The sequence below is a fragment of the Diadema setosum genome, chromosome 8 (assembly GCF_964275005.1).
Source record: "Diadema setosum chromosome 8, eeDiaSeto1, whole genome shotgun sequence".
Lineage (NCBI taxonomy): Eukaryota > Metazoa > Echinodermata > Echinoidea > Diadematoida > Diadematidae > Diadema > Diadema setosum.
In genome coordinates, this window is record NC_092692.1 from 19,180,662 (window position 1) to 19,194,117 (window position 13,456).

At 36.7% G+C, this 13,456-nt stretch overlaps 1 protein-coding gene across 1 annotated transcript in view; it reads right to left on the minus strand.

Moving 5' to 3' along the window:
* The window catches only part of LOC140232120 (thiosulfate transporter TsuA-like), a 32,500-nt gene extending 23,956 nt beyond the window's left edge, over nt 1-8,544 (minus strand). Inside the window, exon 1 of the mRNA XM_072312268.1 lies at nt 7,971-8,544. Within this exon, the coding sequence (XP_072168369.1) occupies nt 7,971-8,544 (574 nt within the window). The remainder of the gene's footprint in view (nt 1-7,970) is intronic.
* Between the last annotated feature and the right edge of the window lie 4,912 nt (nt 8,545-13,456).

Here is a 13,456-nt window from a genome sequence, read left to right on the forward strand (position 1 = left end):
TGTTCGGATTGACGAACCCTTTTTCATTTTCGGATTAACGAACCTCTAGGTATAGGGAATTTGCGTGTTTTGGATTAACGAACCTTCGGAATAACGAACCTTCGGAATATCGAACCTTCGGAATAACGAACAGCACCCGAATATAGAGCTAACATTAGATTAACTACAAGTATAGCGTTTACAAGATTATAGGTAGTAATTCTCATGTCGTTAAGCTGGGATGGGACAAAGCGCTTCCTTTTCGGCTTGCACCGAGCTGTGAAAAAAATCTGAAATTAAAAATGTAGATGTTCCAATTCATCCGTTGCTTTTAACTGTAAATGCGCCATAAATCATAGGACTGTTTAAGATGTGATCAAAAGAGTTAACAACATGATGGACACAATCACGAAGATCTTGTTGATTTACAAAGAAAGAAATAGTTTCATTTGTTCTCATTTAGTATATTCAAGAGAGGGACAGACAAGCGTTTCAATGGCGTAGTCAGCATTGCAAAGCCATAAACAGGAATGACAGGCGGAACAATATGCGTGTGTGCGTGATACAATGCATGCATGTTGAGTGAAATGAATGTAAAACTACTGTACGGTCAAATTTTAATATTATCTCGCACTGTCACAATGAATACATGTTATTTTGCAGAATTTCTTTTCAACCGTTCATCCTACTTGTTCGCTCAATGCAGCGTACTGCTGTGCTTGGTCTATTAGTCCATGGGCCAGGCCAGATATTGGTACCATCTGAGGTGGCAAAACCTTTTTGGTGTCATTTTGTTTGTCGGGCATAGATATGCTTATCAAGCTATGATAGCATTTCCAAATGAGTAGCTTAGTCATAATAAATGAATTTTTAACCGATTTGGTCTCGTTGTTATATCCCTATACTTCTGAATCGAAACTAATCGCAATACAAAACGAGCACTGTCTTCTGTATGTTCCATAGAGCTGTAAAATGCAGCTCTATGGTATGTCCACAGGTGTTCTGTTGTAAACGCGGTGCGCTTAGTCTTTATTCAAGGCAGCGAAGGGAATATCCAAAGGTTATGATGTCCACAGCGCTTACTCTTTATTCTAGACGGCGAAGGCAATATCCAAAACGTATGATACAGTGTATATCCTTTTATCTAAAAACAACAACAGCATAAAAGCAATTCCTCGTGAATTTTACCGTATTTTTCAATTATTTATCATTTATTTTTCTGGCGAAAACGCTACGGTGAAATCGCTAATACCACGTCAATGTCGCTTTATTTCCATCCAACAATATAAGATGATGCAAAAACAATGTACCGGTACACTACGATACATTATAATGAATAATATTGTAAATAAACAGAGTGATTTTTGTTTAAAACTGATGTATTTGTTGATAGGGTAGTATAAAAACAGTATAGATAATCCCTTTTATGAGGAACTTTAGATATGATAACGGTGCATTGGTCTAGATAAAGACTAAGCGCACCGGGTGACAGCTGTCGACATCATAACCCTTTGGATATTACCTTCGCTGCCTTGAATAAAGACTAAGCGCACCGCGTTTACAACAGAACACCTGTGGACATACGGAAGATAGTGCTCTCCTTTCTATAGCGGTTAGTTTCGATTCAGAAGTATAGAGATATAAAAACGAGACCAAATTGGTTAAAAAATCATTTATTATGACTAAGCTACTCATTTGGAAATGCTATCATAGCTTGATAAGCATATCTATGCCCGACAAACAAACTGACATCAAAAAGGTTGTGCCACCTCAGATGGTACCAACAACCCATTTTTCGGGTCTTGGCTCAGAGACTAAGCGCACCGCGTTTACAACAGAACACCTGTGGACATACCATAGAGCTGCATTTTACAGCTCTATGGAACATACAGAAGACAGTGCTCGTTTTGTATTGCGATTAGTTTCGATTCAGAAGTATAGGGATATAACAACGAGACCAAATCGGTTAAAAAATCATTTATTATGACTAAGCTACTCATTTGGAAATGCTATCATAGCTTGATAAGCATATCTATGCCCGACAAACAAACTGACATCAAAAAGGTTGTGCCACCTCAGATGGTACCAACAACCCATTTTTCGGGTCTTGGCTCATGGACTATATGGGTATTGAGGGAGGGGGGAACAATAATATTGGCGTCCTTTCAGTGCCTGGCTACTCGTGAAAGCAAAGCGTGGCGTCACGCGGCGCCATCAGACATGCTTTCCACACGTTTTCACCTTTTGTCCCCTCGCGTATATCCCTTGCTGTTAATCATAATATGATATGATATATCCTTCGCTTGAATGCTTGCAATATTTCTGCTATTATGCTGTTGCCATCAACAGCGTGTCATCCGGGTATTCGATAGACCCAAATGCATCGCAAAGTTCATCAAGTTTTTTTACAGAAAAAAGGGCAGTTAGATATAGCACTCATTTCTTAAAAATCCTCATCTTATTGGCACACATTCTCCAATCCACTTTCAGTATAATTGAATGATAGGGCACTTCCATTTTGTTTTATTTCATTAGGTTATCTAAACAGGACACTGCAACAGTTCAGTAATTGTATTACGTTGGTACTACAAGCTTTGGAATAGGTATAGCAAATTTAGGAAGAGTATTAATGAATTTAGTACCATAAAGTTCATTCTTACAGCGTGGGACGAAGGAGGTCACTTGCCGCATAATAATGATCGAGGAGGCCTATGTCTTTTTTTTTTTCTTTTTTTTTGGATCACTCTCCCCGCTTCACCTTGAATCTGGTTTTCCGCAGAGAGAGAGAGAGAGAAAGTATTTTCAGAAAGAAATACTAATATTCTATTGATAACCAATCCCATGACAGGGCATTGACATTTGCGACACGGCAACAGAGGCAATTTCCACAATATACAACCGCACACGAGGTTACGAATCATTACAGTGGACCTATCATCGGATGTTTTTGTAATAATCAGCATCTATCTTTAGCCTGAAAGTACAAGTATAGGTTGGCAAAATTCATCGAAAAGCATCAGGAAGTGAATTCTAGACTCCTTAAATGTCGAAAACAGATTCTTTACAAAAAACAGCATATTAATCAAGGTGCTCTGAAATCAAGAAATGAAATGGACGCATGGGCACAATGATGCACAGCGATGGTTATTCCTGTTGGCACGCCTTATGAAGCACTCATTGTCATTCTTTGTTTTGTTTTTTTGTTGTTGTATGTTTCTATTTCTTTTCCAGTGTTCATTGTCGGACGGTTGTTTTGTGCTGTTTACTCCCGGTGTTTTCTAAACTGTTCCGTTTCCTTGTTGTTGGTGTTTTTTTTTTTTTTTGGTTATTATTGTTTCATTTGCCCTGTGTTCAAACTGGGTGTAAATCAGCTGTATCGCATTCGATTTTGTGTGTGTGTGTGTGTGTGTGTGTGTGTAACTTCACAAGTCACTTTATCAAACGTTTATCTCCATACGCTTGTGTAAAGTGGATTATTTCCCCTGAAGAAGATCGCAACTTTTCTTTCAATGCATATCTATATGTCCCGGAATCCACGTGTGCCAGCTACATTATCATGAAGTAACAAACGATGTGTTGTTGTTGTTGTTGTTGTTGTTGTTGTTGTTGTTGTTGTTGTTGTTGTTGTTGTTGTTGATGTTTTGTTGTCTTGTCTTGTTTTGTTTTGTTTGTTGTTGGTGGTGGGTATTTTTTTTTTTTTTTTTTTTTTTTTTTTTACAAACCTCATAACGTGAGTCAGGCGGCGCTGAAGATAGTAAGCAGTTCATGTTTATAACTGACCTCAATAGTTCTCTATCGAAGCCATAGACAGGAGGATTTACATTGGACAAGCCCTTTGACGCGCGGTCAGGTATTATACCCTCACGTCTGCTTTGTCCTGGTTTAAATACAGCTCTGTCTGCATCATTCTTATGTGTGTAATCAAACATTTGCCTTAGGAACAACAGGGAGTAGGCTATACTGGAATTGAATTTCCGGGCAAAAAGTAGCTGTTTCACAACACACGCGACTGCACAGAATTGATTCCAGTAGTTTGTTTGTTTGTTTGTAGTTTGTTTGTCTGTTTTTTAATGTGGGGTTAGAGGGATGGTATAGTTTTGGTTGAGACCTGGTTTGAGTTTTCTTACCTTTTTGGGGTGAGATATTGAGAAACCTCTTATGAAATATGAAAGAGCATGTAATTCCAAAACGATTTCAACGTTTACTTAATGAAAATTGATTTTGAAATGGTTGAGTTATCCAAAACAAGGTGATACTAATAAAAGGTGGGACCCACGTTATTATTAGGATCGCTTTGTTTTACTTTTTTTGTGGATATGTCTGCCATTTCAAAACCGATTTTCATCAAAATTCTTCTTAGAATCGTATACTCTATCTGTAACATTTCATAAGTGGATTCTTGCTATCTCGAAAAAAGTAAAAAAATCAATCTTCATCTCCAACAAGTCTATAATATCCATTCAAGTAAGAATAACGTTGTATGCTGCCGACATTTAAAACATTGGTTTAAATCCTCTTCCAGCATATCAGCAAGTTGCTGTTTAGGTTATGATCATGGCAACAGCAATAATTATTCAAAATAGTAAGGATGCTAACAATAATAATAATGTTAATAATAATAATAATAATAATAATAATAATAATATTATTATTATTATTATTATTATTATTATTATTATTATTATTATTATTATTGTTATTATTATTATTTCCACAGTCATAATGATATATTTATCCGTAAACTGATTATATATACTTATATATTTTGTATTATATTTCGTGACTTGTATTTTTTTCAAAGTGCTCAACAATACGAGTTGTCAAATTTATGCTTTGTATTATATGCATTAGATCCTACTTATCGTTTGATGGAAGTTAAGATTGAATTAAATTGAATTGATAAACAATAGTTTCTGTTTACCTTGCGAACATAATGCAATCTTGTCAGCTCGAGTGCAAGAGTTCTCATTCAAGCCAAGTTAGATGTGAATCATAATAATAGCTATTATGTCTGAGAATATGGAATAAATCATTGTGATGATTCGGTGTAAGGGGATATTTCAATCTTTTAACATAATCATACTCGCTGAGGTCGATGTAGAAAACTGCTAAATCTCACGTTTGCAGGAGGCAGTGTGAACAAAATAGAGAGGTATAAGGTTAATGATAAATGACCCATATGATATTACACAAACCCTATCTCACCCCATGGCCAGCAGGCAGCCAAACTGTGCAAGCGCAGTTGAGTGTGCTGGCACATATAGTACATGTGGCTTAAACTTCTGCAATTGGAATCCATGACAAAAGAACGTAACACAATAGCACTTTGGGTTGTAAAACATAAGCTATAGGGACGGCCACAACACCTGAGGGTGAGTGATGCTAAATGTGACTCAAATTAAACATATTTTTATAACAAAAGCGTCGGATTCGCGGTTACGACAGTGTCATTATTGACACAGCAGAGGATACCTGTATAACACTCTTTTGTGAACCTTGCTATCACACATTCAGGTGTGAACTAATGGAAAAGGACACGACAGCATTTGATCACTGGCTCCCTGTCCCCCCCCCCCCCCCCATCGTAGGCCCTATGTAAGTATTTGTGTACGTATATACGTACGGATGTATATATGATATATGTATATAAATGATATATTTATATATTTATACATATTATGTACATATATACATATATTTATACGTAGATAAGACAGATATATTGATAGATGTACGATCTCTAGCATTTAGTATATTATGATTTGATGACAGCTTAATAAATCGCAATATGATAATGAATGCGCTAAATAATACTTGTGTCTCTTGGTACGCTATATTGAAACGACCATTCACTAACCATCTTTTGTAATCTATAAAATGTACAGAAAATCTATTTACTTATTACTTTTTACTTTGATTTGAATAGCAATGAGAGTCTGTGCTTTGATAGCTGAGTACGTTTGTTCAGACTCTGTTTTGTTTTTACGATGTTTGCTGAGTCCAAGCCATTCGGAGCAACGGAGCAAAGGCAAGCAACCCTATGACTAACAATATTGTCACTGTCATGGTCTCCACATACACGTAATTCTACAGCTTCTATTTACATTCTTGTAACAGTAAATATCTTACGTTTTCGAGATTCGCTGTGGATGCGATATAAGACAAAATATTATACCCTCTCTACATCTTTGTTATAACTGAAGAGAGAATCAAAAAATTTTAACAAAACAAAATCAATGTCAATTCTAGATAAATCATTTTAATCTCCACTTATTATTATGAAGAGGACATTGTTCGTGGGTAATATTTGCCATACATTTATATATCGCATCTTGAAACAAACCAGCATCAGACTTTGTACTGACAAATATTTATAGAGCTTATACAGTATTATCTTTATGTAATAGACTAGTCAGGTCATTTTCTTATCCCCCACCCCCCCCCCCCCCCCGCCCGGTCAAAAGTAGTATTAGGTGTTCATTACGTGAAGCAATTAGCCTTATGAGCCAAGTAGCTACAGAATTATTTGGAACCTATTATACCACTATTTTTTTCTGTTTCTCCTTCTCCTTCCCCTCCCTATCTGTAATGATACATTATGTATGTATGTATGTATGTATGTATGTATGTATGTGTGTATGTATGTTGTGTGTGTGTATGTGTGTGTGTCTCCGTGTGTCTGAGTGTAGGGTATACAAACATGCGGACATATCAGCACGTTGTCCTTAGCGAGATCCGGAACTAAGATCCGGAGTACTGTGTAGAATTGAACTTATTGTCCGTATATGCAGCAACATCATTTACATTTCTACGTTGGATCATATTTCAGCTTCATCATAGCTGGTGCGAAAAGTACCGTTGAACTTTGCTAGAGAGTCACCTGACGTTTCAGATCCTGGTCAGTTGGCTGAAATGACATATCAGGGTTGTGTGGGAGTCTGATACTGATTAATTTCAATTCGATATCAATTTCCCCAGAGCTGCATTTGGAGGAGAAAAAAAAAGGAGTTTCCTCAGTTTTGTGCGCATTCCTCCTCTTCAATTAGGATAACTGCTACTAAATATTAATAATTTTTTTGTTTAACATTATACAGATTGCCGAAGACATTTGTAAGAAAATGATATGATAATTAATGTGAGGCATTCTTTTTTTTAATTATTTTTTAGTTCAATATGATTCGGTATCCGTTTGTCCGTAATTCATCTGTCATATTATATTGTGTCATCTCATTCGGCTTATTTTTCCCCTCTCATTTGCCGTTGGAATTACCTTTTTAAATGTAAGAACACATAATTGTTTTCCCTTATCTTGGTTGTTTTTGACGTATTGAATGCTATTGAATTTTGCATGATTCAACAGGCAATAATCTGGTTTTTCTCCGCAATGTCATATCACAATACCGTCTCCTCCCGTTTCCCACTAATTGAATTTATTTCCCGTTCCTATCTTCTTCCTTTTTAATGATTTACGGACATGGTATGATAACTTACATGTATTTCAGCTTGATGTTGTGTCGATATCGTATCGTTCACCTTTAGTTTTCATGCTTTTGGGCATTGAATTTATTTCCCCACTTCTACATTTTTACTTTCTTGCCGGTTCTTCTCCTTCTTACCATACTCAATCCTAAACGTACAAATCTCATTTCCTGTTAAGCAATACCCTCACCTATCCCATTATTGATGCTCAGGTCTGATGTGTAATATCACGTACTTTATTTTTTATGTAGGCTTATATTATCAGTGCTATTCTAATTTCATTTATGAGTCTGATGTAAAGCAATCGGATACCTGCCTTCGAGCTAGCTGCTGGATATTTGCACAATAAACCATATTGACTGATTGAATTGAATTGAATTGAATTGAATTGAATTGAACTGAATTGGTCACACGTTTTCAAACTTATTGTCATTATTATGACAAGACAAGAAATCATTCGTTCACCGGACAGAAATAATTGTTCGTTGGCTTACAGCTAATAAATGTCTTACCCCTTCCCTTTTCTGCGGCAATGCCGAAGATCATTCCGCACAGAAAGCACCCGAGCAACTTTGCCAAGGCCTTTACACCCTGGCCGAGTCCCGTGCGCTCAGTTCTCCATTCCTTGTTATCAGTCAATATAACAGCCTTATCGTCTGTCCATTTCGTTCCTCCGTTCTTTGCAGCTTGGTATTCCTTCGACTCCGTCGGAACCCTTTCTTCCGTCCTCCCTGCAACTTTGCGATTCATGTTGTCGCCGATCGGGTCGCCACCTTTCTCGAGATCTTGTTCGGCAGCAGGGGCTGAACTGGCAACGTATTCGACAGGGTGTTTTTGGCTCGCTGGTGAGGCGGTTCCCGCACTGTGCAAGCCACGCTCGTTCGCGTCTGTCTGACTCACGTCAGTGAATTGCCGCTCGTCAACGCTGCGCTGCGGTTGAGGCATTGTTGCTGCGCTCTCTTGACGGCTTGTAGCAGACGGTGTGTTTGTCAAAGACCGGTACGTGTCGCCACTACTGAGCACTTCAATGGGGGCGTCTCCACTGTCTGCCTCCCCGGGAAGCAGAACTTGATGAACTGATGTCATGGTGGACAGAGGAACTCGATTTTATACTTGTAGAATCTATCACTCGTTACGCGCCATGGATTCTTTCACACGGGCGGCTTGGTTGGCAGAAAAGTGCAGTGACATCTATATACTCAGTAGATCCCAGTAACCTAATGGAAACAACAAGAGATCAGAAACACTGAATTTTGAGGTTTATCTCACTATCATAGTGCCATTTTGATAATTTTGGATTTATCAATTGCAAACAACTTCTGACATTGCTAGTGACTATTATTATTATTATTATTATTCATGGTTTATTGAAATCGTGACTCGCAGCAATTTGGATTGCTGAATTGCTCACAATTGTACATAAAAGACGTGATGCATACATATAAATATAACAAAACTGCACTGCAGATATAAACATAAAATTGCAATTCTTTATACATACACGGTAAAATGCATAAAATGTAATTCCGATACTTTGCTACGAGTAAAATGCCTCTTGGTGCATTTCGAATAGCTGCTGAGGTGCTTAAAGAGTGTGTCTTTAAACATCACGTGTGAATAATGTGTATGCGGTTATTTATGTGTGTGCATTTAACGTGTGTGCATTTAACGTGTGTGTATTCAAGCGTATTATGATTTGTTTGTTCATTACTGAATTGCTCCATTTGTACTCGAGGAACATGCATAGGCCTACACAAAACGTAACAAAACCGTCTTTTACTATACAACAAATGCAATCACAAAAACACTACCTTGCATATATAAAACCAAATTATTCAGAATATATTGTATATAAAATTCCGATTCTTACCACAAGGAAATAACCTCTTGCTGTATATCAAACATATTATGTTGAGGCGCTTGAGGGGTGTGTCTGTAAACATGTGTGTGTATAATGTGTATTGGTGTGGGTGTGTGTATAATGTGTATGTGTATGTGTTATGTGTTTTCTATTGAAGAAAATGTCACGCGAAAAGTGAGAAAGCAATGTACAAACCAAACTTTTTAAAACTGAATGGCAAAGATGTTGAGTTTCAATGATGAAAACTGATCGCATAGTTCTACATACTCGTTTGTTTGTTTTTTCGTTACAATAAGGAAAAGAAGTTCTTTCCGTGATCAATCAATTTATCGGTATCTCTGGCGTTAACATTCAATATAAGTTTTTTGTACATTGAGGTAATAAGGAAAAGAAATATAATGAAAATATTTCGATAACCCCTAATTTCTGACTTCACTTTTCCGGTGAACAAAAAAAAAAAAAAAAAAAAAATGAGACGTTTGAAGTCTAAATGAATGCAGCTTTCTATGATAATCCACTATCCTGTAGAGTGCCGAGACACAGAAGATGACATAATTACTTCGTTTGATTTTTTTTTTTTTTTTTTTTTTTTTGTTCTTGGAAACAAAACAAGGTGAATGCTCATGACAGTGATTTTATGTAAACAGAATTGTTCCGGCGTATACAAATACGTACGCTTCTATACGCTGTAATGAACCATTTTTGATTGATTCGTGTGTTTGTTTGCTTGTTTGTTTGTATGTTTGTTTTATCATAGAATTCAGTTTGTTTGATAATCGGGACGGGTCGTGCAAGCTGACAAGATTTTACGAATTCAAACTGTCAATGAAAAAATGCAAAGTTGTAATAATGATGATGACGTAACAAGAATTTAAATAAGTACGATTTTTAGAAAACGAACAAAAAATACGTGTTCTCTTTTGAAATGGCATATAACATTTCATCACACACACTCAGCATCAAACGACTGGTGGTCATGAAGCTTTCACATTCCCGGCGGATTCAACCCACATTAAATTATTGGTAAGCGATCGGCTGCCAATAGCACAGGCCAATAGCAAAAGTCCCCTACCAGCACAGTTGTATGACGTATTGTCCCGGGACATGAACACAGCTTTTCGACCTTGCTCGGGCAGTAATCTATGCACGGTTTAACTCGAGGTCATGTATATTACGGAAATTCTTTTCATCCTTTTACGAATATTGCTCATCAATAATATAAGCTTTGTTTCACTGCATTTATCTTGCATTGGGGAAAATTAGATTGCGGAACTTGCGGAAGTTATTAAATCGCAAGAAGTCAGAAATTAATTGATTAGAATCAATGTGAAACAGGAACTTCAATCTTCTAAAAACGTATTGCCAAACAGATTGAAGTTAATCAACTTTTACAAATCCAAGTCATGCTTCAGCAATATTCTATTCATTTTGTTCATTGTATAGATCTTTGGTGTCTTCTAAAGTTGTCTACAGTATTTTCGTCATGTTAAAAAGGGGATGGCTAGTAGCTGATCAGTGGGAATGCTGGGGGATGATTGTTCCAATCCTCGCGGGATTCATTTAAGAGTACATTATATATCTATTGTTGTGTGAAAATCATTTGCTTCAAAATGGTCTCATATTCAAGTAATGTGCATGCCTGTACAGTGACGAGGCGATCGTTAACGATCGCCCCGTCACTGTATTATACAGGCATGCTAACCTGGAAACATTGAACTTCACATTACTTGAATATGAGACCATTCTGAAGCAAATAATTTTTACACAACAATAGATACATAATGTACTCTTAAATGAATCCCACAAGGATTGGAACAATCATCCCCCAGCATTCCCACTGATCAGTTAAAGTCATCCCCTTTAAATGTGGTCAGTTTTGGAACACATTATTATGTTAAGGTATTGGCAGAGGTATTGTGAAAGGCTTTTGAAGAAGTGTGATACCTGTATTGGTCCCCTTTATACAGTGATCCTCAACGCTAAGGCATTACTTCTCATTCTCAATATGTATATAGGCGTTTGTTGTGATTTCGTGCTGAGAAAATCCACTCATTAAAGTGGATTTGACGGCTCGGGTTCTTGAACCCTCAGCGTTAGAGTACGGCTTATCCAAGAGCTTATTCAATGACCCACAAGAAGGGAATACTCTACGAAAACCCCAATAAATTACTAGGAAAGAAAAGAAAAGAAAAGAAAAGAAAAGAAAAGAATGGGACAAGTACCTGCTGCAGTCCCCCGGTATCAAGCAATCGCTCGCTTGAACGGTTTTGTACTGTCATACTCTATATATAGCAGAATACCAAAAAGGAATATTGTATCCGTCTTCAACAAGTGGAAATTTTCCGAACGAAAATTTTAGGTTTTTTTTTTTTTTTGCATTTCTCTTCTTTTTCTTTTCTTTCTTTTTTTTTTTTTTTTTTTGGGGGGGGGGGGGGGGGAGGTGCGTCACGCAAGAATTTTCTTAAAAGTCCTTCTCCTCAATCTGAAAGTGTTTTTGCCATGTTGCTCCTATAGTAACTTTAACGGATAATGTTTTTGCTTTGTTTTTATTTCGTTGCTGAGCAATGCTCTCTTTTCACTGGTTCCTCTACCTTATTCAGAAATCAGTCAGTTCCACGCTCTCTTTATTTTACGACGCGTTTTTATGAACTTTGATTCATACTCAGTATTTCGTTATGATCTACATTTCAAAAAATGAAACAATATGAAAATTAGAATCAAATAAATCCTTCATAATAGCCAACGTTGTATTCATTAATGATAATGATTGTTTCTTTGTCCCTGGTTCCACTGTCGACTCTAATCAATGTATATGCGAATCCTCGTTTCAGGTTTGGTCGTCCGCAGCCTTTATGAGTGGAGATTATGATTAAAAGATCTTTCCAGTGCTCTTTGTAAACAACTAAATGGTTTTGACTTGTGATCGCGCTGATATTGAGGATGACATTGTCTTCTTATGATAAGAGAATTAAAAGGGGCACATTGAACATTATGTTCAAATTTACTGTCCACACATTATCTACGTCTGCCTTTCATCATAACCTAGACATAAATTAATTTGCAAAACAAAATATCAATGACTCCGTATATCCCTAATATGTAATGCAATTATAAATATATAAATGAATACATAAAAGTATATTATATATGAAACTTAGTAATGACATATAATAAAAGTTAATCAGTTAAACAAAAAGCAGGAAGGAAGGGAAAAATAAATAGATGTACACACAAAATAAGAATCAGATAGAACTATCAAGAAAACCTTGGCTTCGGTGATCTTAAAACTTCTTAAAATTTTATCAGTTTTGACTCTGGGCTCTGTAATGTACTATTATTTTGGAAAGTGCCATGAATTGATCGTTGCTGCAGTCGCTGTACAGTGGGTCCGAACCATAGAGCTGTATTTACATATCGTATAATAGAGCTATAGGCCTCACGCTCCTAATTCAACTCGCGCATTGCCTACCGGGAAGGCAGTACAAAGATGAGGTAATGTTATTTTTTACCAAAAAAATCATTTAAAATCAGTCAAGTGGAAAATTGCCACTTTTGGTAGTGTTTGACATTGCTTGAGGACAGGAGCTTCTGCAGGTTATGAAGAAGTTGAATGAATCAGGGTTTTTGTATTTTTAATGATTTTTTATTGATGTATGAGGTAATTTGCTATTTTTATCATTTTTGAGAGTGACTGGATGACTAGTCTCGTATAGAGGCTCTTAACTTTTTTTAGAGCTGGACAACATCCCAAAATATGTTGTTTGCTTGAAAGCAGAGAAAATTTCCCTTCATCTACTTCAATTTAAAAAAAATCTACGATTCGATTGATTTTTTATGATTCATGGAATATGCTGCATTTAACACAGGTTTATATGGGAGCCCGGAAAAGGAGCGTGAGGCCTCTATGGTCCGAACACGACCGACACCATGCGGCTAACATTGGTGAGCGCTCTCTACGTCCACTTACAGCATAACCGGAGGAGACGCGCAATGGAATGCTAAAATCTAAATCACCATTCCTTTCACTTATATTAGAGCAAAAACAATCCCATGAAAGCAAACATGCATAATTTGATAGTTGCTTATAAAAAGATCTACATGCAGATAGTGATTTATCATTTTCAATCATTACATAAA